The 27,391-nt window shown below is 45.3% G+C and overlaps 1 protein-coding gene across 1 annotated transcript in view; it reads right to left on the minus strand.

Annotated features, from left to right (window-relative positions):
• The window catches only part of LOC308115496 (ephrin type-B receptor 1-like), a gene marked incomplete at both ends in the record, with an annotated part of 60,852 nt that extends 33,771 nt beyond the window's left edge, over positions 1-27,081 (minus strand). Inside the window, 9 exons of the mRNA XM_080473053.1 lie at positions 1,777-1,901; positions 3,107-3,182; positions 5,979-6,241; positions 11,180-11,335; positions 21,250-21,430; positions 21,514-21,732; positions 23,370-23,660; positions 24,117-24,181; positions 27,075-27,081. Of these exons, the coding sequence (XP_080329179.1) occupies positions 1,777-1,901; positions 3,107-3,182; positions 5,979-6,241; positions 11,180-11,335; positions 21,250-21,430; positions 21,514-21,732; positions 23,370-23,660; positions 24,117-24,181; positions 27,075-27,081 (1,383 nt within the window). The remainder of the gene's footprint in view (positions 1-1,776; positions 1,902-3,106; positions 3,183-5,978; positions 6,242-11,179; positions 11,336-21,249; positions 21,431-21,513; positions 21,733-23,369; positions 23,661-24,116; positions 24,182-27,074) is intronic.
• Positions 27,082-27,391: the final 310 nt, after the last annotated feature.

Genomic DNA, 27,391 nt, shown 5'->3' on the forward strand with positions numbered 1-27,391 from the left:
TGAGCCGAGTAGGAACATGTTGTGTTGTTTGTTTACTTCCCATCAGAGGAGTTCATACCTGCGCGGCGCCACTCGCACTGCAAACCTCATGGATCGGTACAGATTTACGCAGCTTTAGTTTATTGTGCTTTGAGGTTCATTTACCATTAAATTTAAGAGAAACCTTTGAAAGTTCATGTATTTTCTTTAAACTGTCAGCGGTTCTGGATGAGAGGAAACCTTTTAAGCAGCCTGCTGCTCATTCCAGTGGCTCAACTCTTCTGTTGTTTTGTGGTTTGAGAGCTGGCCTGAGCTCTCCTGTTTGATCCACTGTGGTTTACCTGGATTGTGTTTGGACCCGAGGCTGCAGTGACTTTCTTTGCTTCTTCTTGTGAAGGTGCAGCAGGTAGAAGTGGAGCTGGAGGATTGTGGCTGCAGTGTTTCAGTCACTCTTATATAACAAGCCTGCTCACTGCTCTACACACTTCCTGTTGGATAACAGAGTGTGTGTGTGTAGGCGGGCAGGTAGGTGGACAGAAGTACAGGAATCCCTCCCAGGATGTGTGAAAGGATTCACTAGTGCCGGCCACAAAAAGATTAGTTATTGTTTTCAATCTTTTGCATTTGATTCATTTATTTTTGTCAATGTTCTGAGAAAACGTGAGTGGCTTGACTTTTCATATCGAAGTAAACGTCCTCATTACTCCGATGCCTTTATCCATCTGAAGTCTACCAGCGACATTTATTAAGTCGTTGATTTGAGCTCGACATCAGAATATCGAGTGAAACTACAAACAAACCATGATGCATCTTGGTCATGTGACAACTTTCCCAGATGCCTGATTATCTGCAGCTGTGTTGCATTGAGGGACCGTTGGGGTTCAAGCTGACCAGAGGATTCAGAAGGTCTCTGAGCCACGATACCACCGGTGTTAGGGATTAACTGGTTCCCCTGTTAACTGGTGACCTTCTTCCTCCAGCGTCTCCTTTCCACAGCAGATGTTAAAAACCCGACCAGAACCGGTAGCTGTCCTGGAGAACGCTGTTTAACCACATTTCTGTTGAAGTTTAAAGTATCGTAGCGTTTGTTTGTCTTATTTTAACATCAGCTGCTGCTGGCAGAAGTCACCAGTTAACAGGGGGACCAGTGAAACCAAAACACCGGACAGTGAAGCACCATCGTAACAATCCACATTTTGGAATATTAATAATCTGAGCTGATATCCAACACAGAGTTGTAGCTTCTGAATGCATGCGGCTCAACAGATCCTATCGTAAATTTACAAATTTGAGGGTTTTAACTGGTGTGCAAAATAACATTTATCAGCATTATTTATTTTCTGTAACTTGTGTAGCTCTGGTCTTATGTCAGCGTGTCACTGGCTGCTACCTTGGCCAGGTTTCCTTTGGAAGGTAAAGTAATCTGATGAGGACGATGCAGGCGGGGCGATGAGGAGCTCCACCTGAGGAACTCTTCCTGGTACAAACCATGGAGATACAATCCGGACTGGAGTCCATGAAAACAGGTCGTGTTCTACATGGACTGGTGAGGATTTGAGCCGACACATAAAAGAACTGAGTCAGCGCAGGAGAAACATCTCAGTGTCACAACGATCAGTGAGAATCTTTTCACTTTAACTCCAGTTGTTTTCTTTTTTACGAGTCGAAGTGTTTGTGATCTTCAGCGTCGCCGTTAATAACGCACGACTTCGATGCAGTCGGTATCGATTTGCCAGTTTTATCGGGCGTGACGGCCAAAGGCCCGGGAACAAACAGACACTCATCCTCCCACTTTACCTTGTCGTAGTAGCGAATCTCGTAGTGGAGGATGATCCCGTTGGGCTGCTCCGGCGGCGGCCATGACAGCGAGAAGCTGCGGCTGGTCGAGCTCACTTGGTGCATGATGGGAACGACGGACGGAGCTGTAGGAAACACACCAGCCGTCAGGCAGTCATGGGATTCAGCAGCACGCCTCAACACCGGCAATATGGGGAATGTAGTGCGGAACGGAACGGAACCCGGACGGAGATTATTTGATCCCTTAAGGAGAAAAATGTTTCCGTCTTCATGAAAACATGAAAACTGACGGGGAGGGAAGAGTTACGGCTGCAACGCTTCGTCACTCAGAATTCTTGGACCCAGAAGCTCTTGGCCGTGATGTATTTCATGGTCTTGCTTCTGGGATTGTTTTATGAGATGATTTTTTGATTGCATTTGTACTTTGAGACGGTAAAAACTGCTGCCAAGGAGGGATGAAGAGAGACGCTGTGTTTCATTGAGAGAAGTAATAAACTGTCTGAAATCTAATTAAATGGCAAAAAAAGGAAAGCAAATAAAACCCAACACTAAACTGCATCATATAACGGAATGTTTGGGCCAAAGTTTAATGACAGGATTCTTTCTGAAGGTGTAGAGAAGTGGAGTGTGCGTCAGGGTGAATTAATGGTCAGAAAACCCGACGCCTCCAGAGCCAAACTGGTCCAAACCTCAGAACCAGCATGGACTCTTCAATGACTGACGTTCACCTCCAAAGGTCCAATAAAACGTGTTTAGAACCCCCCGTTGCCGTCGAGCAGACAGTAAATCAGCCTTAGCAGAACCTTACAGGAATGAATGTTTGCATCCTGCAGCAGAAACAAAGGAAGGTGGCCGGGAGACGATGCATCGTGTTCCCTTCAGGAAGGAGCGTCGCTCGCCGAGGACGAGGAAAATGATCGGAGCAAAGCGGCTTTTACATCTAAAGCTGGGAAATATCACTTGTGTCTGTCGCCATAAAGTATTGATGGAGTAATAACTCAGTTACTTTATGGACTCCAAGTACTCTGCCGTGGGAGGCTGAGGAAGAGGACGGCCAGGGAAAAGGGGATAAAGATGAGAAAAGGAGATCAGAAATAGAAGCAGAATAGAAGAAGGAAGACAGGATGAAGAGATGACGAGCTTATAGCACACACACACACACACACACACACACACACACACACACACACACACACACACACACACACACACACACACACACACACACACACACACACACACACACACACACACACACACACACACACACACACACACACACACACACACACACACACACACACACACACACACACACACACACACTCACCGGCCTGGTTGGTGGTGATGTTGATGGACAGCTGCTGGGCGGGGTAGGGACTCTTGTTGGAGACTCCGTTGACGGCCTGCAGAACCAGAGCAGAACCAGAGCAGAACCAGAGCAGGACGGTGAGTCGAACACAGAGTCATTCACATGAAGAGACGTTCTAATTGGCCTCAAAGTCCCAGAATCGTTTTGGTAAGTGTTGCTGCAGTTTCACCCTCACAGGGTTCAGAACTATTAAAGCTCAGTGATCCTTTGTACACATGAGCGTCTATTACTGAACAACATGAGGTACTTCGGTTCCTCCTGGCCGAGTCACTGTGTGCAGGGCCCGTGATCCTGACCGTGAAATATAAAGAGTGGAGACAAGAGGTGGCTAAAGAGGTCAAATAATAAAGAAATCCAGCGATGCTGTTTGAAGGATGGAGACCTGGTCGCTCGTTTGAAGGTTTCTTTCCTTGCTTACATTTAAAGGCTCATATTACACTAAATCTACTTCCTGAAGGTTCTCCAGCAGTACTACTCGTCCCCATACCTGGACTGACGTCCCAGAAGTGAAGACAGTCTGTCCTCTCTGTCCCTGGCTTGTTTCAGGTTTAAAAAGTGTGTTGCTCCAAGCAGCCAATCAGGAATCAAACCCTATATAGTGTCATCGGGGGTTTAGCCAATCCCAATCAAGGTAGGCCCTCCCTTTGACTCCTCCCACAATTAGGCAGCTCTGCTCTGGCACATGGCACCACCAGAGGAAGTACTTCCTCCTCTTCCCAAGATGGGCATGTGTGGGCGGAGCCAGTCCAGCTCACACAGACACAGCAGATTCTGAATGTAGCTCCTATGATCCAATATTCAAATGAGGAAAATCAAGGAGGAGCTAGAAACTTTACAACATGAGGAAACCCAGCAGCCTTCACTAACTAGTCTCGGCAGCCTTCTCTAACTAGTCCTGGCAGCCTTCTGTAACTAGTCTCGGCAGCCTTCTTTAACTAGTGTCTCGGCAGCCTTCACTAACTAGTCCTGGCAGCCTTCTCGAACTAGTCTCGGCAGCCTTCACTAACTAGTCTCGGCAGCCTTCTCGAACTAGTCTCGGCAGCCTTCACTAACTAGTCTCGGCAGCCGAGCTGGGCCAGCGGCTGAGTTTCAGGCTGGTCACATGGAACTCATCTGACCAACACACAGACACAATCAACAGGTTGTGAGTTTCTGTTAAAACATAACGAGCTCCTCTATCATGTGGCTGGTTGTCCCAGTGTGGTCAGTCAGAGAGAGTTACTCTCACTAGACTCATCAAATTGACAACAATTCTTTTCTATTATTGGCTATCCCTGTCTCTTCCAGGTCTTTACAACCTGCAGCTCCAGAGACACATGTCCCTGTATCTGATTCTCGGGTTTATTTTCAAATAAACTCTCCCGGCTAAAACGGTCAAAAAATAAATAACATTCTGCTGCTAAAATTGATAATAAACAGAAAACAACTGTTGGACAGAGGACTGGAGAAACAAAAGCCCCAAAAGCTAAATAATAATAACAACAACAACAATAATAATAATAATAATAATAATAATAATAATAATAATAATAATAATAATAATAATAATAATAATAATAATAATAATAATAATAATAATAATTATTATTATTATTATAAAGAGTACGCAAGATGATTGAAAGAATGAGCTAAAATGGCTAAAATGACCAGAAAAACCTGTTAAAAGTCAAAATGGTTCCTGAATCCAGGAAAATAGGATAAAATTAAGCTTAAAAAAATGGCGGCGGGGGGGAGGGGGGGGGGGGGGGCGAGGAAAGCAAGACCACCTGGATAATCCAGGTACCAGACAAAGGAGGGCAGATGGAGATGAAATACAATCATTTAAAGAAGAAGGAAGGTAAACTGCTAAAGTCAACAAGTGAAATGAGCGTTTTTAATGAGTCTGGGTGAACCAGCAGGACGAAGCAGAGCTGAGACACTAGAGACACTAGAGACACTAGAGACAGAGACAGACACTAGAGACACTAGAGACAGACACAGACACTAGAGACACTAGAGACACTAGAGACACTAGAGACAGACACAGACACTAGAGACACTAGAGACAGACACAGAGACAGACACTAGAGACACTAGAGACAGACACAGATACTAGAGACACTAGAGACAGACACAGAGACAGACACTAGAGACTGCGACAGACACTAGAGACACTAGAGACAGACACTAGAGACACTAGAGACAGACACAGAGACAGACACTAGAGACTGAGACAGACACTAGAGACACTAGCGACAGACACTAGAGACACTAGAGACAGACACTAGAGACAGACACTAGAGACACTAGAGACAGACACTAGAGACAGACACCAGAGACGGAGACAGACACTAGAGACAGACACTAGAGACACTAGAGACAGACACTAGAGACAGACACTAGAGACAGACACCAGAGACGGAGACAGACACTAGAGACAGACACTAGAGACACTAGAGACAGACACTAGAGACAGACACTAGAGACAGACACCAGAGACAGAGACGGAGACAGAGACAGGAGGCCGACGAGGCTCCAGCACCACAAACAATAAATAACATAAAGACAATGATAACGTCAGGGTAGGAGACCAACACACAAACATTTACATGGAGGTTTGGGAGTTGGAAGCAGAGCAGCCGATAACGGAGGAGCAGAGAAATATCATTAAATATGAATCTTGTGAAGTTATGGTTGCAGAGTGAATCCACCGCAAAACAAACAACAAACAAACAAACAAACAAACAAACAAACAAACAAACTTCCCACAGAAGTGACGGTCTTCTGCGACTGTGAACACAACGCTTCACGACTCCATCAGAGCTTCTACCATCCGGCGCTGCCGCCCTACCTGTATGTCGAAGGTGTAGGACGTGTGGGCCCGCAGCCTGCTGACCTCCACCCTCGTTTCCTTCAGCGCTCGCCTGCCGGGGAGGAAAGCTACGCCCTCGTCACACGGCTGGCACGCCCGCCGCTCGCTGCTGTGGCACCGACCGCACACGACGTTGTAGGACAGGTCGTCACGGTGGCCGGTCTCCCGCGGCGAGTGCCACTCCAGCAGCACCGACGTCTGGTTGACCACCGACGCCACGTTACGAGGAGCCGAAGGAACACCTGGAGAGAAGGATGGAAGCACACCTGGGTTGGACTCAGTCACTCGCTGTAGAATTCAAACACGTGAAGATCAGTCCGCCACTTTAATGACCCACATTTCATTGAGCAAGAAGTTTTTATTATTATTATCAAGCGATGCCTGGTAATGGCCTTCATATGGATTTTTCTATTTTATTACTGTCTTAAGATGTCTCGTGTTTTATAGCCCCGCAGTAAGTGTAAGTGTGCACGTAGTAAACTATGTTAGGAAACAAGTCAGTTAATATGACATGACAGCAAACAGCACGCCAGGAGTTTCACAATAAAGATGTGATGGATTCATGACGCAGCTTCCACAGAGGCTGTGGTATTAATATATTATCATTTAATCCACAAGCATGGAAAAACTACAATCTGATGAACAATTCAACAAAAGAAAGATGGTCATTTTAATATTGGAATGCACCATTACTACTACTAAATATTATCATCATAATAATAAAATATTTAATTCAGAGAGTACCGAAGAAAAGAGAGCTTATAAAGCGCTCAGACAAAATGACACCACACTGACACAATACAACCTAGCTGACAGAAGTTAATTTAAAATAATAATAGTCAATACAATCAAATAATTAAAAAAATTCTATTCAAAACAAAAATGTTTAAAAGCCAAGTCAGATTAAAAATAATATAAGAAAATAAACAAATCAAAACACCCATCAAATATTAATATTACAGTGACTGTCAAAATAAAACCAGGAGGATATGGACTGGGAGTCCTCACACTCTGGAGGAAACTTTGTTCTGATTGTCTACTGAGCATGTGCAGAACTGCTTCCTCCTGTTTACCCCCAGATGGAGTCGGAGCGTTGTCAGGAGCTCCAAGCAGCGTCCTCGTGTGAATTCTAAGGATATTTTATGAGGGTCTTTACCTACAACTACTGTTCTACTTTATTCTGTTGGCAGCAAAGTTTATTCCATCATGGGGTGCCTCTCCCATCCTCTCTGTATAGCACCTGTCTCCGTAACATTTAGCCCTTAACTAAAATCTAATGGATTAATCGTTGGATGATCATCCCGGGAGATTTCAGGATGTTCGAGTGATTAGTTTTTCTGAGAAGTTGGTAAAATGCATACCAACCAACCAGCCAACCAACATATCAACCAACCAACCAGCCAACCAACCAGCCAACCAACATATCAACCAACCAACATACCAACCAACCAGCCAACCAACATATCAACCAACCAACCAGCCAACCAACATATCAACCAACCAACCAACATACCAACCAACCAACCAACCAACCAACCAACCAACCAACCAACCAACCAACCAGCCAACCAACATATCAACCAACCAACATACCAACCAACCAACCAACCAACCAACCAACCAACCAACCAACCAACCAACATACCAACCAACCAACCAACCAACCAACCAACATATCAACCAGCCAACCAACCAACCAACCAACCAACCAACCAACCAACCAACCAACATATCAACCAGCTAACCAACCAACCAACCAACATATCAACCAGCCAACCAACCAACCAACCAACCAACCAACCAACCAACCAACCAACCAACCAACCAACCAACCAACATACCAACCAACCAACCAACCAACCAACATATCAACCAGCCAACCAACCAACCAACCAACCAACATACCAACCAACCAACCAACCAACCAACATATCAACCAGCTAACCAACCAACCAACCAACATATCAACCAACCAACATATCAACCAACCAACATATCAACCAACCAACATATCAACCAACATATCAACCAACCAACCAACCAACCAACCAACCAACCAACCAACCAACCAACCAACCAACCAACATATCAACCAACCAACCAACCAACCAACATATCAACCAACCAACCAACCAACCAACCAACCAACCAACCAACCAACCAACCAACCAACCAACCAACCTATCAACCAACCAAATAAATATACACGCAGATGAAAACCGAACCTTCTCAGCCCAACTTTTCTTGGCGAAGGTAAGAAGCCGGTGAAAGACGATCTGAACAAGTGGAGCTAAATTACATGAGAAACTGAGGAGACGCTCATATTCAGCAAGGCTCCGAAAGCAAAGAGCTCATAATCCACAGGGGGCACAATCTGAGCAGCAGCATCTTATGAATAGTTGTACTTTGTGAAAGGGGAGTGGAGCCGTCAGCACACTGCCTGGCTCCAGGGCTGTGTAACTAGAAATGCACTGACACAGACTCACTTCATTTCACTTTTCTGATCCAAACAGCACAAAGAGAAACGTGTCAGACCCCCACAGTCCACAGCAAGAAGGACAAGGATCCAACACTGGACACCATTCCATAAGACGCTCAGACTCAACCTGCTGTTTGCTGTCTGACACAAGACGGAGCTGACCTTTAGGACATATAGAGGAAGAGGAGTACAAAGAGCCGTCCTCTGTCCGGCTGGGAGACATGCAGAGGCTTTGATTTCCTGTCATCTGTCCTCATCCACTCTTCCATCTCACTGATCTGACTCTACATCCTGCTGAGATCAGGCTGAACATAAAACACACCCATTTCCTTCATTAGGGCGCCAGAACACTTGATTTGTTTTTGCCTCGCCGTCGTATTAAAAACAAATCTGGTGAAACTTGATAGTTTGTCCTCTTGACTTGAGAGCTGGGGTGATTTGTGGAGCAGGGTAGGGCGGGTAGGGCGGGTAGGGCGGGTAGGGCGGGTAGGGCGGGTAGGGCGGGCAGGGCGACGTCTAACCCCTCTTCACTGCAGCGCTGATGTTTCTGCTATCAGCATCAACTTGAGAGCCGAAGGAGAGAGAGACTTTAACCCCTTCAACCCCTGTGGCAGTCACTTCTAAATGTCCTCTGTGAGGCTCCTGAGTGACGGAAGGAAGGACAAGATAGAAAAAAGAAAAAGAACAAAATGCAGAAGAAAGGGCTGAAAAATGTAAAATAATATAATATCTATAATAATAGTATGTTATTAAATACTATAATAGTATAGCGCAAACTGCTGAAATGAATGGAAGCAGAGCTGAAGGAGGAAAACCCACGAAACAAAATGAGGAAAAATCTGTAAAAACCTCAAAATGTGATAAAACCAAACTGAACCGACGACCCAGGAATGCTGCTTTGTTCTGTTAGTTTTTTCTGAAGTTAAGATTAATTAGCAGACAAACTTGTTTGGTGGAAAATCCTGAAAACGTCTCTTTTGGTCCTGAAGGTGTGAGAGTCGGACTTCAGTGTTAAACGACTAGAAGCTGAAAATAAAACCCAAATAAAGATCAATGACTTCTGGTTCAATCTGATGGTATCAGGGATCAACCATGGAACATCTAACTGAACACACACACACACACACACACACACACACACACACACACACACACACACACACACACACACACACACACACACACACACACACACACACACACACACACACACACACACACACACACACACACACACACACACACACACACACAGCTTCAGCCTAGTTCCAGCGTCTCTCCCAGGAGCGGCGGCGTTCTTCAAAGCCTCGCCTTGCATAGCGAGGCAGCCTCTGAGGAGCGCGGCAGCATTATTACTTGCTGCTCCCCAAACCTCCACACGAGGAGAGAAATGAGGCGGGACTCTGGAATTAGGTGCAGCAGATTACAGACGGAATGATAAATCAGGAGAAGACGCCGGCCTTTAACTTAATCATGAATCACGCCGCCGCCGCCGCGGGTGGAGGCGATAACATCCAACAGACAGACATCCTGAAAATGGTGATTCAAGCGCCACATTTGGCACAGTGGCACGGATTTTAATAGCTATTAATTTGAACCAATTTCCCGCTTGAATATCCAAGATGGCTGCCATTTTTCAAGATGGCCGCCATCGGGCCCAGGAGAAATGTATCTCTGAAGATAAATGTGGATGTAGAATGCCAATCTTCAAGATACTGGTGTCATTCTATATGTTTCAGGGTACGCTGGTTTCAGCTCTGGCCCCTGAAATGCACTGGAATGGACCCATGTTGTAGTTTTGACCACTGCATCATATGACTCCTCAAATTGGTCCCATGTAGGTGGTTGTATGTGCAGAAGTGTTTTGGGTGTTTGGGCTTCGTGGGACAGGCAGCACCTTTGTTTCAGCAGTCAACCACATACTGTAAATGGACTGCTTGTCCAGGTCCAGGTCCAGGTCCAGGTCCTTTCCATCAGGTCAGCTGACCTGTGGCTCCAGGAAGGTGCTTGTTAACGGTAATGGCCACACCCCCGTAAAACAGATTGGCTTGTGGGCTAAACTAGGTGAGGGTAGAACACAGAGGTTCTGTGTGTGGAGGAGTTTGTTTTACTTTCATGCTTCATGGCAGCCATCTAGAAGAAATTGTCTATTTAGCTGCAAGGTCATCATGATGGAAATCAGACTAATTATGACCAGTATTGGTGGAATTGTAAATGTAATTGAGCAAATATAAGCCTTTCAATGACAAAAGTCTGTTTAGTGGGCTCATTTTGGCGGCCATCTTGGATTTTTGCATGGCAATTCAAATAGAATTTGCCATTGCTGTACTCATTTTGCACTTCAGAGAATTGTAAATAATTGTTTTGTTCCTCCTAGATTTAGTTTTTAATATTTAATAGATAATATTTGACCTCTCCACAGTCTTGCATTAGTTACTGTGTTTTAACACTGCCACAGCGTGACAATAAAGGACTATTCTATTTCATTGTATGAAGACCGGACCCCACCATCAACTTGTATCACCAAATGAGCAACTTTTCCATGATCTTCTTCGTTATGAGATGTGGTCATCCGTCGTGTGTCGGCTGCTGGACGCAAACCTTCACAAATCCGGCCGTGTTGGTTCTTCGGCGTTACACCACCCAAACCTTTCCAGGAGTGTGTTTTTAGGGTGTGTGTGACAAAGGGAGGCCGACTCACTGGTGCACATGTCTTCTGGTTGGTCCATGTCTCCGCGGTAATACCCGTTGCGACAGCCGCAGAGGGTGGCGGCTTCGATGGTGGAGCGACTGTTGAGCGGACATTGCTGACATAATCCGGCCCCCTGGGAGGACTTGAAGGTGCCCTGAGGGCAGGCTGTGAAGAGACGGAGCAGAGAGCGGCAGTGAGCACAGAAATACACCAGAGTCTGCCTCGCCAGCGCGACTCAACCAACCCGTGTGATCAGAGATCATCTTCTGAGCTTCAATCATGTTTCTTTGTCGGCTGTTTGTCTTGATTATGACACATTTGGTAAACTTTATGGAGACGTGGTGCCAGCAGCGTTATTACTGCTCCGATAAGGTTGACACAGCACAGAGGGGGATTTTCTGGGGATGGTAGCACTTCATCTCGCCCTGACAAGATATACAAACACACTTTGTGTACGACCACACAGACTCAGCGTCACATTGATTATGCTCTTATAGTTTTGTTTCTCATGCTCCTTTTTTCCAGGGTCACAGTTGTCTCTGTCCATAAATATTAAAAGACAATGAAATGAAAGGCATCTGAATTGTGAAGGATGCCGTCGCCCTTCATCCATTATCCCTCGCTGGATGTCTCATGCAGAACACACACTATATTCCTGTTATTCCTGTACATGCATACATTTGGTTTCATTATTTGCACAAAACCCAACCCTGCTGGTGTTTCACCCAAACTGGAACCAGCAAAGATAAAAGTTCATCACCTTCCTGCAGCCGGCTGATGAAACGGACGCTGAGCCAAGTCAACAACAATCATCTTCATGGGAAGGACAATATTGAAAACAGGTTTATATGGACTAACTTATATAAATGGACTAACTTATATAAATAGACTAACTTATATAAATAGACTAACTTATATACATGGACTAACTTATATAAATAGACTAACTTATATAAATAGACTAACTTATATAAATAGACTAACTTATATAAATAGACTAACTTATATAAATGGACTAACTTATATAAATAGACTAACTTATATAAATGGACTAACTTATATAAATGGACTAACTTATATAAATGGACTACCTTATATACATAGACTAACTTATATAAATAGACTAACTTATATAAATGGACTAACTTATATAATTAGACTAACTTATATAAATAGACTAACTTATATAAATAGACTAACTTATATAAATAGACTAACTTATATAAATGGACTAACTTATATAAATAGACTAACTTATATAAATGGACTAACTTATATAATTAGACTAACTTATATAATTAGACTAACTTATATAAATAGACTAACTTATATAAATGGACTAACTTATATAATTAGACTAACTTATATAAATAGACTAACTTATATAAATAGACTAACTTATATAAATGGACTAACTTATATAATTAGACTAACTTATATAAATAGACTAACTTATATAAATAGACTAACTTATATAAATAGACTAACTTATATAAATAGACTACCTTATATATATGGACTAACTGCCAGCAGCCCCAGAGCTTCACACAGCTCATCACATTCACCCATTCACTCACACTTTCACACACCATTGGAGGCTGCAGCTGTGCAAGGCACTGTCAGTCCAATGGGGGCAGTTTGGGGTTCAGTGTCTTGCCCAAGGGCACTTCGGCATGTAGGCAGGCAGAGATGGCAGAGATAGGAATCGAACTTGCAACCTTCTGATTGGGAGACGACCGCTCTACCTACCAACACACACCTGTCTCATCTGAATAGTTTTGTGTTGTGAATGTTTTTTCTAAATATGGAACACAAACTTATTAAAACGGCGCAGACTGCTGAGAGGTCGACGCCCGGTCGGGACAAGGAAAGCAAATAGTGTTCGATGGGTTACGAGCTGAAGAAGTCAGTAAAACAACGTGGAAGCAATATATTGAAGAACGTCTCCCAGCTGTTTGCTCATGTTACGACTCTGATTCAGTACCAGCATGTGTTGTTTACCAGCCTCTGCATTTTTAATAAAATACTGTTATTCAGTTGATCCTCGCTGGGCTCGTCTCCGGCTCGTCTCCGGCTCGTCTCCGGCTCGTCTCCGGCTCGTCTCCGGCTCGTCTCCGGCTGCTCACACTGCTCCACCACAGCTGGTGGTTAATCTCCTGGATGTCTGACTCAGCTTCTACCACTCAGTCATGATACTACGTTCACTGATATACATGTAGAACCTACACTTCAAAAAACTGTCTTATTAAACTTATAGTTCAGGACAAGACGTAACAGGACAGAAGAACGAGACGTCACAGGACTGAAGAACGAGACGACACAGGACTGAAGAACGAGACGACACAGGACTGAAGAACGAGACGACACAGGACAGAAAAACCAGACGACACAGGACAGAAGAACGAGACGACACAGGACTGAAGAACGAGACAACACAGGACAGAAGAACGAGACGACACAGGACTGAAGAACGAGACGACACAGGACAGAAAAACCAGACGACACAGGACAGAAGAACGAGACGACACAGGACTGAAGAACGAGACAACACAGGACAGAAGAACGAGACGACACAGGACAGAAAAACCAGACGACACAGGACAGAAGAACGAGACGACACAGGACTGAAGAACGAGACGTCACAGGACAGAAGAACGAGACGTCACAGGACAGAAGAACGAGACGACACAGGACTGAAGAACGAGACGACACAGGACAGAAATACCAGACGACACAGGACAGAAGAACGAGACGACACAGGACTGAAGAACGAGACGACACAGGACAGAAGAACGAGACGACACAGGACAGAAGAAAGAGACGACACAGGACAGAAGAACGAGACGACACAGGACAGAAGAAAGAGACGTCACAGGACAGAAGAACGAGACGACACAGGACAGAAGAACGAGACGACACAGGACAGAAGAAAGAGACGACACAGGACAGAAGAACGAGACGACACAGGACAGAAGAACGGCTTTCAACAAGCTGTGCACCATCAATGCTCAGGCCAGCAGCAGAGTAACACAGACACATTGTGAAATGAGACTTCCAGAAGACAAGCCGGGACATGTTAGCGGAGTGGAGTGAGTATAGCAATAAAACAAAATGTGAAATAACCCAAATTATTATTATTTTTTAATCATATGCCCACATTGTTTCCAATTTAGATTTTTCTTTCACAGGTTTGTTTTCCTTGTTTCTCTGTAATGCATGTTCATCTCCTCAATTGTTGGAAGACGAGAGACACGTGACTTACAGACATGGAGGAAAGTTAACGAAGAGGCAGACGTTCATTGAAGATCAACTGTGATGACATGGATGGAATGGGAGAAGAGATGAGACCCAGTGAGCAGAATCACAGTGTCACTTAATGGAACGTCCAGCGGGGGGAAGGGTCGGGGGGGAATGGTCGGGGGGGAAGGGTCGGGGGGGGAGGGTCGGGGGGGGAGGATCGGGGGGGAAGGGTCGGGGGGGTAGGGACGGGGGGGAAGGGTCGGGGGGGGAGGATCGGGGGGGAAGGGTCGGGGGGGGAGGATCGGGGGGGAGGATCGGGGGGGAAGGGTCTGGGGGGAAAGGACGGGGGGGAAGGGTCGGGGGGGAGGATCGTGGGGGAGGATCGGGGGGGAAGGGTCTGGGGGGAAAGGACAGGGGGGGGAGGACGGGGGGGAAGGATCGGGGGGGAAGGGTCGGGGGGGAATGGTCGGGGGGGAGGATCGGGGGGGAAGGGTCGGGGGGGATGGGTCGGGGGGGGAGGATCGGGGGGGAGGATCGGGGGGGAAGGGTCTGGGGGGAAAGGACGGGGGGGGGAGGGTCGGGGGGGAAAGGTCGGGGGGGAAGGGTCGGGGGGGGAGGATCGGGGGGGAAGGGTCGGGGGGAAAGGGTCGGGGGGGAAAGGACGGGGGGGAAAGGTCGGGGGGGAGGGTCGGGAGGGAAAGGTCGGGGGGGGAGGACGGTCAGACCGGACAGGAAGCAGAGACGGACACACAAACACTCAATGAAAGTAGGAAAGAGTCAGAGGAGGAAAGTCGCGACGCCAAAGTGAGTAAAAATGCCTCCTGCTCTTTATTCTTCTATTGTTGACGCCTCTACAATGTTATTTCTGGGTTTTGCTGATTCTCTGGTTCCAACGTGATTTACAGAGGAGGACACCTTCCTCTCTGCTTTACTTTACTGATAGACTCAGTCCTCAGTGGCGATGCAGTGGAGACTTTATAGAGGTTTTTTGTTATTGAACTTTTTATTTGAAAAAGGAGAACACAGATTCTACATGTTGCTCACCTGTCTCCACCCTTAACCTGAATGAAACAGTATTAAAAGGTGAAACAAGCTGTGTGGATTATCACTAATTTCCATTACCACAGGAGTATTGCTGAGCGGGGCTTACCAAACACGACAGCATGACAAACAGGTAGAAGTGACTCAATATTATTGCTTGGATTATGACGGCGAGTCGAGCTGCACGACTCGGATCACTGAGTGATAACACAAGAAATATTCCAATGGAATCAAATTCTGTCAACATTTCATTTCAATTAATTTAGTGGTTTCCATGACAACATACTACGCATGTCATTTCAATTTTTCAAATACAATGAATTGTTTCCTAATTTCATCTTGTATTATATATAAATTGTTCTTCTAATCAACACTTTCATGCATATTTCTAATTAATAAGGTAAAATACTGGGTGGAGTCTCTCTCAGGGCAGAACACACAGACACGACCACTTCTTCTCCAAAGCTCTCGATCGTGGGAGGAACACCACAAGAAAACCTTCGCAGGTACGAGCAGAAGAAGAAAACTCCTCACAGACGGTGTGAACCACCATCCTTTACTCTCCTACCGATAACCATGACACTGTGAGCCGCCACAACAGCGTGCAGCGGACTTGGATGGATAGCGAGCTGCAGAGGTCATGGTGGCATTCTGACATGGTTGAGTATCAGGGTGGCTTTTTCTCTGCTTTCTCTGTCCATCAACAACCAACCATGGAGATGATATAAGAGGCATTATAGCTATGACCGGGAGACTTGCTGTACCACCTTCTCTCTACAACACCTGAACTGTTAAAGCCGTCTATCGGTGTCTCTACATGCAACGGCAATGAGGTCAATGTTAATGAAATCAAGAAAAACCATCCTGTCACATTTACTACCTGAACAGGTAGAATTTAAATAAAGTTCTGTGTCAAAAGTGAAACTCGTTTTGAAGCCTGTTGATGTGTGTGTGTGTGTGTGTGTGTGTGTGTGTGTGTGTGTGTGTGTGTGTGTGTGTGTGTGTGTGTGTGTGTGTGTGTGTGTGTGTGTGTCTTGACAAGAAAAATAGACATCTGGCTTGTCAAGGTCATTTATTCAACAACCTCGCTCATTCACCTGAGGCATGTCGCCATGGCAACAAGTCTTGCTCCCTCTCTGTCTCCATTACTTTTCTGTTGTACAGTTTTTTCTCTCCCTCTCTCTTTTTCTCTCCCTCTCTCTTTTTCTCTCCGTCCAAATGTCGATAAGACCTCAACCCCACATTAACTACACTGATCGGCGTGACCTTAAAACATCCTGACACCGACCGGTGACGTCAAACACAGACTTTTTCTGGATCATATATATATATATATATATATATATATATATATATATATATATATATATTAGTCACAACTTGAACATTCTGTCATGAATGTTAGAAGCAGGAATATGAGCAATGATTTGAGACTATAAAAGGAGTCATCAGCTGCTATTCTAACGTCTCCAGTCTCCCTTAAAATGTCTTAAATCAATTCTTAACATTTATCAAGGAAAAGAATCAAACCTGGAGCTTCATTCTGACCCTGTTTCATCCCACAACTTCCTCTCAGAGAGAACAGGAGAGATTCTGACTGCTAGGATGTTAGGCTGCTGATTGGCTGCAGGAACTGTCAGTCATGGTGATAGCATAGCATAGTGGTAGCGTAGCATAGTGGGAGCATGGTGATAGCCTAGCGATAGCATGGTGATAGCATAGCCATAGCATAGCATAGCATAGCAGTCCTCCCATTTTAACAAGGACAACCTGAGGGGTAAGACTGTTTCCCAGCTGCAGCTGGTGTGAGGGTCCCAGTATCTTCCCAAACTGGTCCGAGGAAGATTAATTAAAAAGCAGAAACGTTGGAAAGTATTCTGGCCAGTGGGAACAGATCCATCAGGCTGATGTTGGTTCTGACAGAACCACAGTCACTACACACAGAACTTCACACTTTACTGCCTTCAGGGCAGCAATACTGCAGAGCAGTAAAGAGTCTGAATTTATTCAGTATGTCAGTAAAGCTGATGAGACGTTCCTCACTTCACATATTACTGATATAATAATATATATAGTGATTTTAAAAATGTGTTTTCTAATGTGTTCTTATCTGCAGTTTTAATGTATTTGTGAAGCACTTTGAAGTACCTAATGGTGAGTCGACTTTCCTGCCACGTTTCTCTCAGCTCATTGGCTGAGACACCCCAAACAGGAAGACAGACTGGACACACTCCAGGTGTGTTTACAGGTGTATTTACAGGTGTGTTTTCAGGTGTGTTTACAGGTGTGTTTTCAGGTGTGTTTACAGGTGTGTTTTATTGTGTGTTTACAGGTGTGTTTACAGGTGTGTTTACAGGTGTGTTTACAGGTGTGTTTACAGGTGTGTTTTCAGGTGTGTTTACAGGTGTGTTTACAGGTGTGTTTTCAGGTGTGTTTACAGGTGTGTTACTGAAGCTGTGCTCAGCAAGAATGGAAGTCATCTCACCTAAAAGGAGATCATTGTGGGGAGTTGGAGAAAGTCCTTCACTCTACTGACATGCCTCAGCAACAGAGGGTAAGGATTTATGAATCCGTTCTGTGAGGGTACTGGACCCCGCCATGGTTCTGCTTTGTCTCCACTCGGTCTCCGAGGTCAGGAGGTTATCATGTGGGAGTGGCCTCTTCTGCAGCATCAGTCTGGTCATCACTACAGGTGGAGATCAGCACCTCCAGGTCGAAGCCCTGGGCTCTGACAGAGCTTCTGACAGCAGGTAGAGTAGACCTTGAAAAGTGAAGGACGTCGAGTCTCTCAGGGTCTTTTCCACCAGTGGAAGGGGACCAGGGCCCCCCCCCCAGAGCTGTCGTGGTGAGGACACAGCCGAGCGGTAAACCAAAGCTCTCCACCCTCCACGACGGTAACCAACGCTGCAGTCAGAACCAGAATAGTGAGTTTTCTCTGTAGGTTGAGCTCCTGGTGCTCACTGGCAGTGAAGACGTCCACTGTCTGGGAAAGTGGAGCTGCTGATAATCCACACAGAGGAGCCACTTCAGGTAGTTCAGGCATCTCATTAAGACGCCCCCAGGTCCCTGCCCATTAAAGGTTTACTGCTCCTTTAGGAACTGGTCTCCAGTAAGCCCAGTACCTGCTGGACAGAAGAGTCCAGCAACGCTACAGGGACAAGGAAGCTTTGGACACATCAACAACCAGGACATGATAATACTACGTGATATATCCTGATTTAGTTCAACATTTCTAGCATCATGAGTGGGTTCTTGATTAAACAAAGAAGTAATGACCAAGATGAGAGAAAGCTGCAGGCGGGCCTCATTTTTCAACTGATTGTTTTGCAGAGACTCTTCTAGAACCTTTTTTATTAGAATGAAAAGTGACAGAATGAAAAGAAGCAAGGAGGAGGTTCACACTGCCTTCCTCCAGGAACATTCAGCCCACTGTCAGAGGTCGGCAGAGACGCCACGAAGCACTCGGCTTTTTCACACCGGCACATTAGAGTCAACAGTTAACAGATACAGACAAGCGAGGTGGAAAGAAATAAGTGGTGTGGAGATTATTTGCTTCCTTAAAGCCCCATTTAGCCCCCTCCAGAGGACAGGCCCTCGTCAAACAGGGGGCAGGGAACATCACTTAGACCAAACAGACAGTAACACCTGCAACAACAACGTGTGATACTGTACCCAGAGTGGACGAGTTACCACACTCTGGGTACAGTATCACACGTCTCACCAGTTATTACACTCCTCCCCAGGAACAAGCAGAAGAAACACCAACACTGATCCACCGGAATCATCAAACCTCACAAACATTAAAACTTAATGCATTAAAGCAACATTCCTCTTATTTCTTGTATTCTGCACCTCCGAGGAGAAAGAATACCTGGTCACTATGTGCCGCTGGTACAGTGAGTGAGTACGATATACTACAGAGATCACATATCCACAACTACTACTACAAACTTTAAACTTCTATCATCCAGATGTTCAACTCTACATTTCACAAACGACATTAAATGTGTTCTCATGGGTAAACATAAACACTGATCTCTCTTTTTAGGCTCTCAAAACCTGAAAATACTACGATATAGCACACAATTGCAAATACTTTGTTTTCTATTGTATTATCTACTCTATTCTACTCATTTCCTCCCTCTTATATTAGATTATAGATTATATAATCACTCATGCAGTTTTACACTTACAGAGAATTGAAGATTTTTTTTTCTAACTATTATGAAAATACAACGTGTAATACTTTATAATTCTTGTGTAAAACTGAGTAATTAAAGGCTTGTAGCTTCTTAAGAATCTGATGTTGACAAAACCACCTGAAGACGATGGAGGTGATTTGATTTGGATTCTGATCCTGGAAGTTTTACTGGATAAACTGTTGTGCTTCATGACGTCACTCAGGGATTCTGACCCGTTTAACTGTGACACACGGTTCACGATGAGGCTTCAGCTGTAAGGCAACGACGTTCTAGTAGTGCTCAACTACATCACTATCTACCTTCTCCATGTTTTCCTGTGAGGACTATGGTGTCCCCCGCCCCCCCCCCCCCCTTCCTCTCTGGCAGTTCAGGACTAATTTGCAGTCGACTAATCTGGCCAGAACATGCTGAACTAATTAACATAGGATGAAGCGCTCGCACTTATCATTTCACCATATATTTCACTCACACACACACACACACACACACACACACACACACACACACACACACACACACACACACACACACACACACACACACACACACACACACACACACACACACACACACACACACACACACACACACACACACACACACACACTCCCCAGGGAGAATGAGAGCCGGTGGTAACACTCTGAGAGGGAAGGGGGAAGCAGGCCAGCAGATATTTGGAACACTGAGGGAAGACGAGGTATTTCTGCATGGCGTTCAGCAGAGTCTGCCTTCACAAATATTACCATACGGAGCATTGTGCGCCGGCCCCCTGGGCAAAAATACCACATGAAATATATTCATGCATGAAGTTCTTCATCTGAGGCGGCTGGAAACGACACACTTCGCTCTCCTCGACTGAAAACATTTGCATTTGATGCAGAATTTACTCAGCATATTGTAACACAGCTCCAACAAGAGTTTGTAAACCAGGTCAGCACTTAAATATAGAAAGTGTGTCGTGGATTTTACTGCATAAATAAAACATACCACTGAATAAAAATCTTTCAGTTTGGTGTTGGCAGCCTGCGCAACACGACTGCTCCTGAACACTTTTAGAAATGCTGATTGCTGAAGCAGAAGCACCGTTTGCTGGAGATCAATTTGCCGCCATACTGGCTGAAACGTCTGTACAGCATGAAACTGGGTTTGCTTTTGCAAGGTCATCAAAACAGGTCGGATAAGACGTAGATTAAATATGAGGGGTACAGATTCAATGCCAGAGAAAATGGTCATCGATAATATAATGTATATTTTATATATGGGGGGTCCATATCTTATGCTATAGAAAATGGACCCGGGTACAAAAAATATATTAAATATGAGGGGTACAGAAACTATGCATTAGGAAATATATATATATATATATATATATAAATATACACAGTAAATATAAAATAAACATTTCATATAGAGGTAAAGAACATTTCCTTTCATATTAATACAATGAAATGGTCATAACTGTGTTTATATTAAAGTATTTGAGTTGATCCATTTCCAGGTCATTGAGATGTATTTCCCTATTGAAGAACATTTATTATGAGTGGGGGTCAATATTCAATACTACTCTTATAGCCTTATCAATACATAGAGATTTACCTCGGCACACGTTTCCATTGTCGGGTTCGAATCCCGCCTTACAGCTGCAGCTGCCGATGGGAACCATCCACTCCCCGTCCCCGTTGCAGTACAGCTTTATGGGCACGTCCACTTCCTCTGCGTTTGGGATGCAGCTTCCTCTGGCGATGACCAACGACGTGGACTCTGCTCCGGTCAGCGTCTGCACCGGGAAACCGTTAGGCACAACTTTTCAAACACTGCACCAAAGTTTCAACACATTTAAAAAGGCATGTCTTTGTTTACCTCTGGGAAAAAGGCAAAGTTCTGGACGATGCTGGGACATTTCTTGTAGAAAACTCTGACGGCCAACAGAGACATGCAGGCGCCCAGATCCTGGAAGGCCAAGTGGAAACCACGGCCTCTGGACAGCGGACCAAAACTCCTCACTTCTGTATTCACCTTCATCAGTCTGCCCCCGAAATCCACCTGGGAGAAACTCTCGTCTGCTGCAATGGTGTCCACCTGGCAGAGAGAGAGGACGCCCCGTCCACGGAGGACACGGTCAGCAGTCCAGCAGCGTTTCTCATTTAATACAATGAGAATCAGCAACCACAGACTCTTCCTGCCAACAGTCACTCATGTCTTGATGACTCCATGCTCCACAGTAACAGAACTGTAGTGGGATTACACTTTACTTTTCTTTCTTCACTTATCTTTTTATCCTTTTGTCTTGTCTTTTTAGTCATTGTTTTCTTAGGAGATTAGTAGTTTTATCTTACCTCAATTTATCTTACTATAAATACTCCTGCCCCATGGGAAGGTTTCCCCTCCAGACATTAAAATGGTTTTGAATTAACCTGAATTATTGAGGCCGAAGTAACCTTGACATTTGACTGATGTCACTAAAGTCTAAAGCTTTTCTATTTGAAATGGAAGTAAAGGCTGAAAAACATGAAGAAATAATGACATGGATGTGAGGTAAGGTATCCCAACACATATAATACCTCCGTTTTGTGTTGTCATCATCAACATAACCCTCCATCATACTGAATAAAGTCAAAATGTGCCACGTTAGGATCATGGGAGGTTTGAAGAGACATTTGTTGAAAATCCCCAAAAGTTCAAAATAGTTCATGGAGTTTCCAGCTGAAGGTCTGCAGAGGCACTCTGATTAAATCAATACAGCAATTTATCCACAGCTTCTATATTAGATGATTGTTTTTTCTTTCTTATAAAAATCCCACTGGGTGATGCGTTCAGGTGCATCACGTAACTCCGGCCTGCTGACTCCTCCTCAGAGGAAAACCCTCCTCCTCAGATTCACAATCAGCAAATAATCAATAAAACACTTTATCAACAGAGATAACACGCTCAGCATGTGTAATTTTTGCTGTCATTCGCTGTCTCTCTGGCCACGTTGACGCAAACCTCAAATGGAAATTTCCCCTCTACATTTACAAAAATCTTATTTTGCATGGACCCTCAAATCCACCGGTTCAGAGCTGCTATGAGCAGCCAGACCTGTAGGGGGCAGTGTAACAAGAAGCGTGAAGCCATGATGGCCAATCAGAGTCCTAGAAAATACACAACGTCGTGGATGTCATGAGTTATTCCAGCTTTTTCATCGCACTCTTCGTCTGTTTGGACCGATGAAGAAGCGGCGCTCCTCCTACATGTGGAGGCAGAATGAAACTTTAACGATGAAAACAAGCAGCCTTCAGTGGCTCGTCTTCATCACGGGTCAAACTGGAAACACCGTCGATGACGCTGCCGTCACATATTGTGACTCCAAGGTGGGCGGAGTTTTCAGGAATCATCATCATCGTGGAGACTCGGAGCTGTTCTGTGTGTAAATGTAAGAAACGCTGAGGGATATCAGTTTTTATCTTCCTCCCTCTCCCGTCCGCCGCCACAGAATCGGATGAAAACTCCTTATAGACACGTACAGCCTACACTATAGAAGTACTTTATTTATTTATTTTAAAGTTGGTGGGTGTGGCTTATATTCAGGCGTGCTCAATAGTCCAGAAATGACAGTAAATCATAAAAGGAGAAGGATCCTCTACTGGTACAGCTCTTGTTATTGGGATATGAAATGTGGTCCATATGGCAGAGCTCCAGCTCTACTGAGAGGTCCTGTACCACTGGGGAGCGGTTACCTTTAGAAAAGGGGCGTTGGCCCAGTACTCCACCCCTTTGACGCCGTCCGTCACCGCCCGCTCGGTCTCCAGGAAGTACAGGTTGAAGGTCTCCTTGCAGGAGCCCAGGACGTGGGGGATGGAGGCGCAGTCGCGCACCGTGAAGCGGATCTCCACGTAGATCCGCTGGGCGGCGCGCCGGTCGATGTAGGTGGTCAGCAGCCAGTTGTTCTGGCTGGGCTCGAACACGTTGCACACCTGGTACGTCCGGATGGTGTTGAGGTTCTCGTCGTAGCCGCTCACCTCCTCCCACTGGTGTGTGTGTGTGTGTGTGTGTGGGGGGGGGGGGGGGGGGGGGGGCAGAGGAGAGGCCAGGATGATTATCCTGACACAAATGAAACGTTCTCTTTCCCTCCCCAGCAGTTTCTCTCTCTCTCTCTTCCTCTTCCTGATTCTCCACCTGCTTCTGTGCTGAGCGAGGAAAACTATTCATCACAATTAGAGCCAACAACAGGCCACAGTGACCGTCTGAATCTATTCTTCACTGCTCTACTATTCTACCGACTCTGATCTAGAAAACATCATTTGCTGCATCAGTGTGGTTAATTGGTGTCACCTTGACACTGTAATTAAGAGTTTGACAGAATCGTTACTGCAGCACTGTAGAGTGGACTCACACTGCTGTGCCCAAGGCTACACACACACACACACACACACACACACACACACACACACACACACACACACACACACACACACACTTCTTACTCCGTTGGCAGGGAAGGATATCCAGCCCAGCTCAGCCGTCGCCGTCCTCGTATCCATCACCGTCTCTGTCAGACAAAGAGAGGGAGGGAGGGAGGGAGGGAGGAGGAGGAGGAGGTGAAAAGAGGAAGATGCAGGAGGACAGGTACGGTTTAATTAACAGTCAGCTCACATGCCAACTTGAGCTCTGCTTTGGGTGCTATTCATATTCTGGACAACACTAAACATCTTTTTATACCATTTCTGCAAAGCTGCTGGTTCTGTTGTTTGTAGTGAAGTAGTGAAGTAGTGAAGCAGTGAAGTAGTGAAGCAGTGAAGTAGTGAAGCAGTGAAGCAGTGAAGCAGTGAAGCAGTGAAGTAGTGAAGCAGTGAAGCAGTGAAGTAGTGAAGTAGTGAAGCAGTGAAGTAGTGAAGCAGTGAAGTAGTGAAGCAGTGAAGCAGTGAAGTAGTGAAGTAGTGAAGCAGTGAAGTAGTGAAGCAGCACTGGAAGATGGAAACACAACTAGGTCCGGTTTTTCTTTAGAGCCGTCGTCAGCAGAACCCTGGTTTCCTGGTTAAAACTTGATTCTTGGTGTTGAACCTCAGTTGAAAGTGAAAATCTGGAGTTTGAAAGTTTTTCTGTTTGGACTCTTTGTTCAAACCAGAATCGGCCACAAGGGGGCGCCACCCCAGAACGGGAGGTTTAGATTGTCGTCAACTCAGGAGGCTGAAATCATAAACCACCTCTGCTAGATTTAGCTGCTAACTGCTAACCGCTAACAGGACTAGTAGAAACGTTGAACCATGTGATTTACAAATGAGCCTGTATTTCATTTTAAACCTCCGGGGGGCTACCGCTATACTATCGCTATGCTATCAATATGCTATCGCTAAGCTATCACTATGCTATGGCTATGCTATCAATATGCTATCGCTATGCTATCAATATGCTATCGCTAAGCTACCGCTATGCTATCAACATGCTATGGCTATGCTATCACCATGATTGACAGTTCCTGCAGCCAATCACCAGAGAGAACATGAGTGATAGAGACGTGAGACGTGAGAATAGCAGCTGATCACTCCTTTACCTTTTCACTAATTGTTGACCATGAACTGCAGAGACCATCCGTCTCTTTTACTGAAGCAGGAGCAGAAACTCTCACCATATTTATACATTATATGATGAAGCCAGAGATTCACATCTAAACTTTTAAACAAACATCTGCACTTTTTATAGATTATATAGTCAAAATGTTAATGACATGTTAAAGTGATGAGGAGCTCATAGTGTGAGAGCGACGCCACCGTCACACCAAGACGCCTTCAAAGCTGCTTCTGTCATCAACATAAAGGTAAAAATAGATGTTTACATTGGTACTTGATTACATTTAAAAGAAAATATTCTTTCTTAACTGAAAAAGTTAAATTAGGACTTTTACTGAAAGGAAGAAAGAAAAACAGCTTCTCTGATGTGTGACGAGGAAACGAGCCAGCTGACGTAGCAGCCAGCTGACGTAGCAGCCAGCTGACGTAGCAGCCAGCTGACGTAGCAGCCAGCTGACGTAGCAGCCAGCTAACGTAGCAGCCAGCTAACGTAGCAGCCAGCTAACGTAGCAGCCAGCTGACGTAGCAGCCAGCTGACGTAGCAGCCAGCTAACGTAGCAGCCAGCTAACGTAGCAGCCAGCTAACGTAGCAGCTCACGCTACTGACACACACACACACACACACACACACACACACACACACACACACACACACACACACACACACACACACACCGATAATTTCATGTGAAAACGCTTTATTAGAAAATGTTGTTTATGATGTTATGCTGACATCAATTCTAATTCCTTTTCAAAGATAATTGGCGACTTGAATGTCACGTTTTGTGCTCGACGCCGGCAGTTTGCATAAATTAAGAAATAATGACTTACAGGTGGAATCAGTCACCAGCAGCGGCAGCAATTAAATAAATGAGTATTATGTTAATGTGTGTAGGTCGTCCTCAGCTGATCTGGGTACGATAATGACTTCAGTCTGCACCTGAACACATCTGAACCTCGGCTGCTGATTCAATCCCAGCTGGGCGACACTCTGACGCAGGAACATTCTTCACATATCTAATCACCCTCTGAGATCCGAACAAAGGCACAGCAACGCTAAGAAGTTGACCACATGACACCGAGACAACAAGGCTGGCCCGGATGGAAATACTTATTGTTCAACATAAATACGTCTTCGTTGCTCTGTGAGCTGGAATACGGACTGATTTAATTCCAGCACTTTGCCTGGAAACCCTGGCAGGCTGGAAACTGGAGAGTTTAACTATAAAGTAATAATTCATATTAACATGTTGGTATTATAAAGTAAGTCAACGGGGGACAAAGCTGCACAAAAACCAGGGAAGCCTTTAGCGTCGGTTATCAGTAAATCTACTGTCAGATGGAGACGAAGGACGATCACATTGGTTCTAGTAGTGTTTTACTGCTGAGGGTCAACTTCTCTGTGATTCTGCAGAGGAGCATGGAAACTCTGTGTTTTATAGATGTTGTTATTTTGGGTCCACGTCTGTTTGTGCAGGATGACGTTGACCCTCGGAGAGCGAGGCTTCGTCTCCCTGCAGGTCTGGACCACCGCTTCAGTTCCTCCTCCGTCCCACTGCAGTGTTATCAATGATATCCCCCCCCAGAGCGGCCGTATGGCCAGGAGAAGCTGTGACGTCATGCTGACCAGCTGCTTATGAAGTACATCTGGATGCCATGCCGCTCAGCACCAGGGTTGCCAGATCTGACTCCATGTTTCAGCCAAAAAAACCCATAAAACCTCCCACCTCAATAAAAACCAGCCCAGACCTCAGCCTGAGTAGGAATCATGTTTAAACCATAAAACTATTATATGTGTAATAAAGAACACGTCATAAACACACAGCTGAACTAAATAAAGTCAAAAGACAGTTTGGCTCCTCAACTGGGGGATACCCTCCATATCTGGCAACACAGGTCAGCCTGTAGATTCATTTTCCAGAGGTTGTTAAAAAAGAGCGACAGAATTCTTCTTCTTCGCTCCTCATGTTGTCTCGAGTTCTAACATTCTAGTGACTGGATGTTCAGGACGGCGGTCGTGTTCAGACCAGATGGAGGTCTGGGTCTGGGGTGAAACCTCCCAATGAGGGTCCAGCCTGAACAGGTTGGGTCTGCAGTGTGAACGAGCTCCGACATACTGAGAGCAAGAGAACGCAGCAGGATGCAGAGCCTTAGGATTGAAACACGTGGCACCACCAGGCGGCCGAGAGCAA

The sequence above is a fragment of the Lipophrys pholis genome, assembly GCF_963383615.2.
Source record: "Lipophrys pholis genome assembly, chromosome: 10".
NCBI lineage: Eukaryota > Metazoa > Chordata > Actinopteri > Blenniiformes > Blenniidae > Lipophrys > Lipophrys pholis.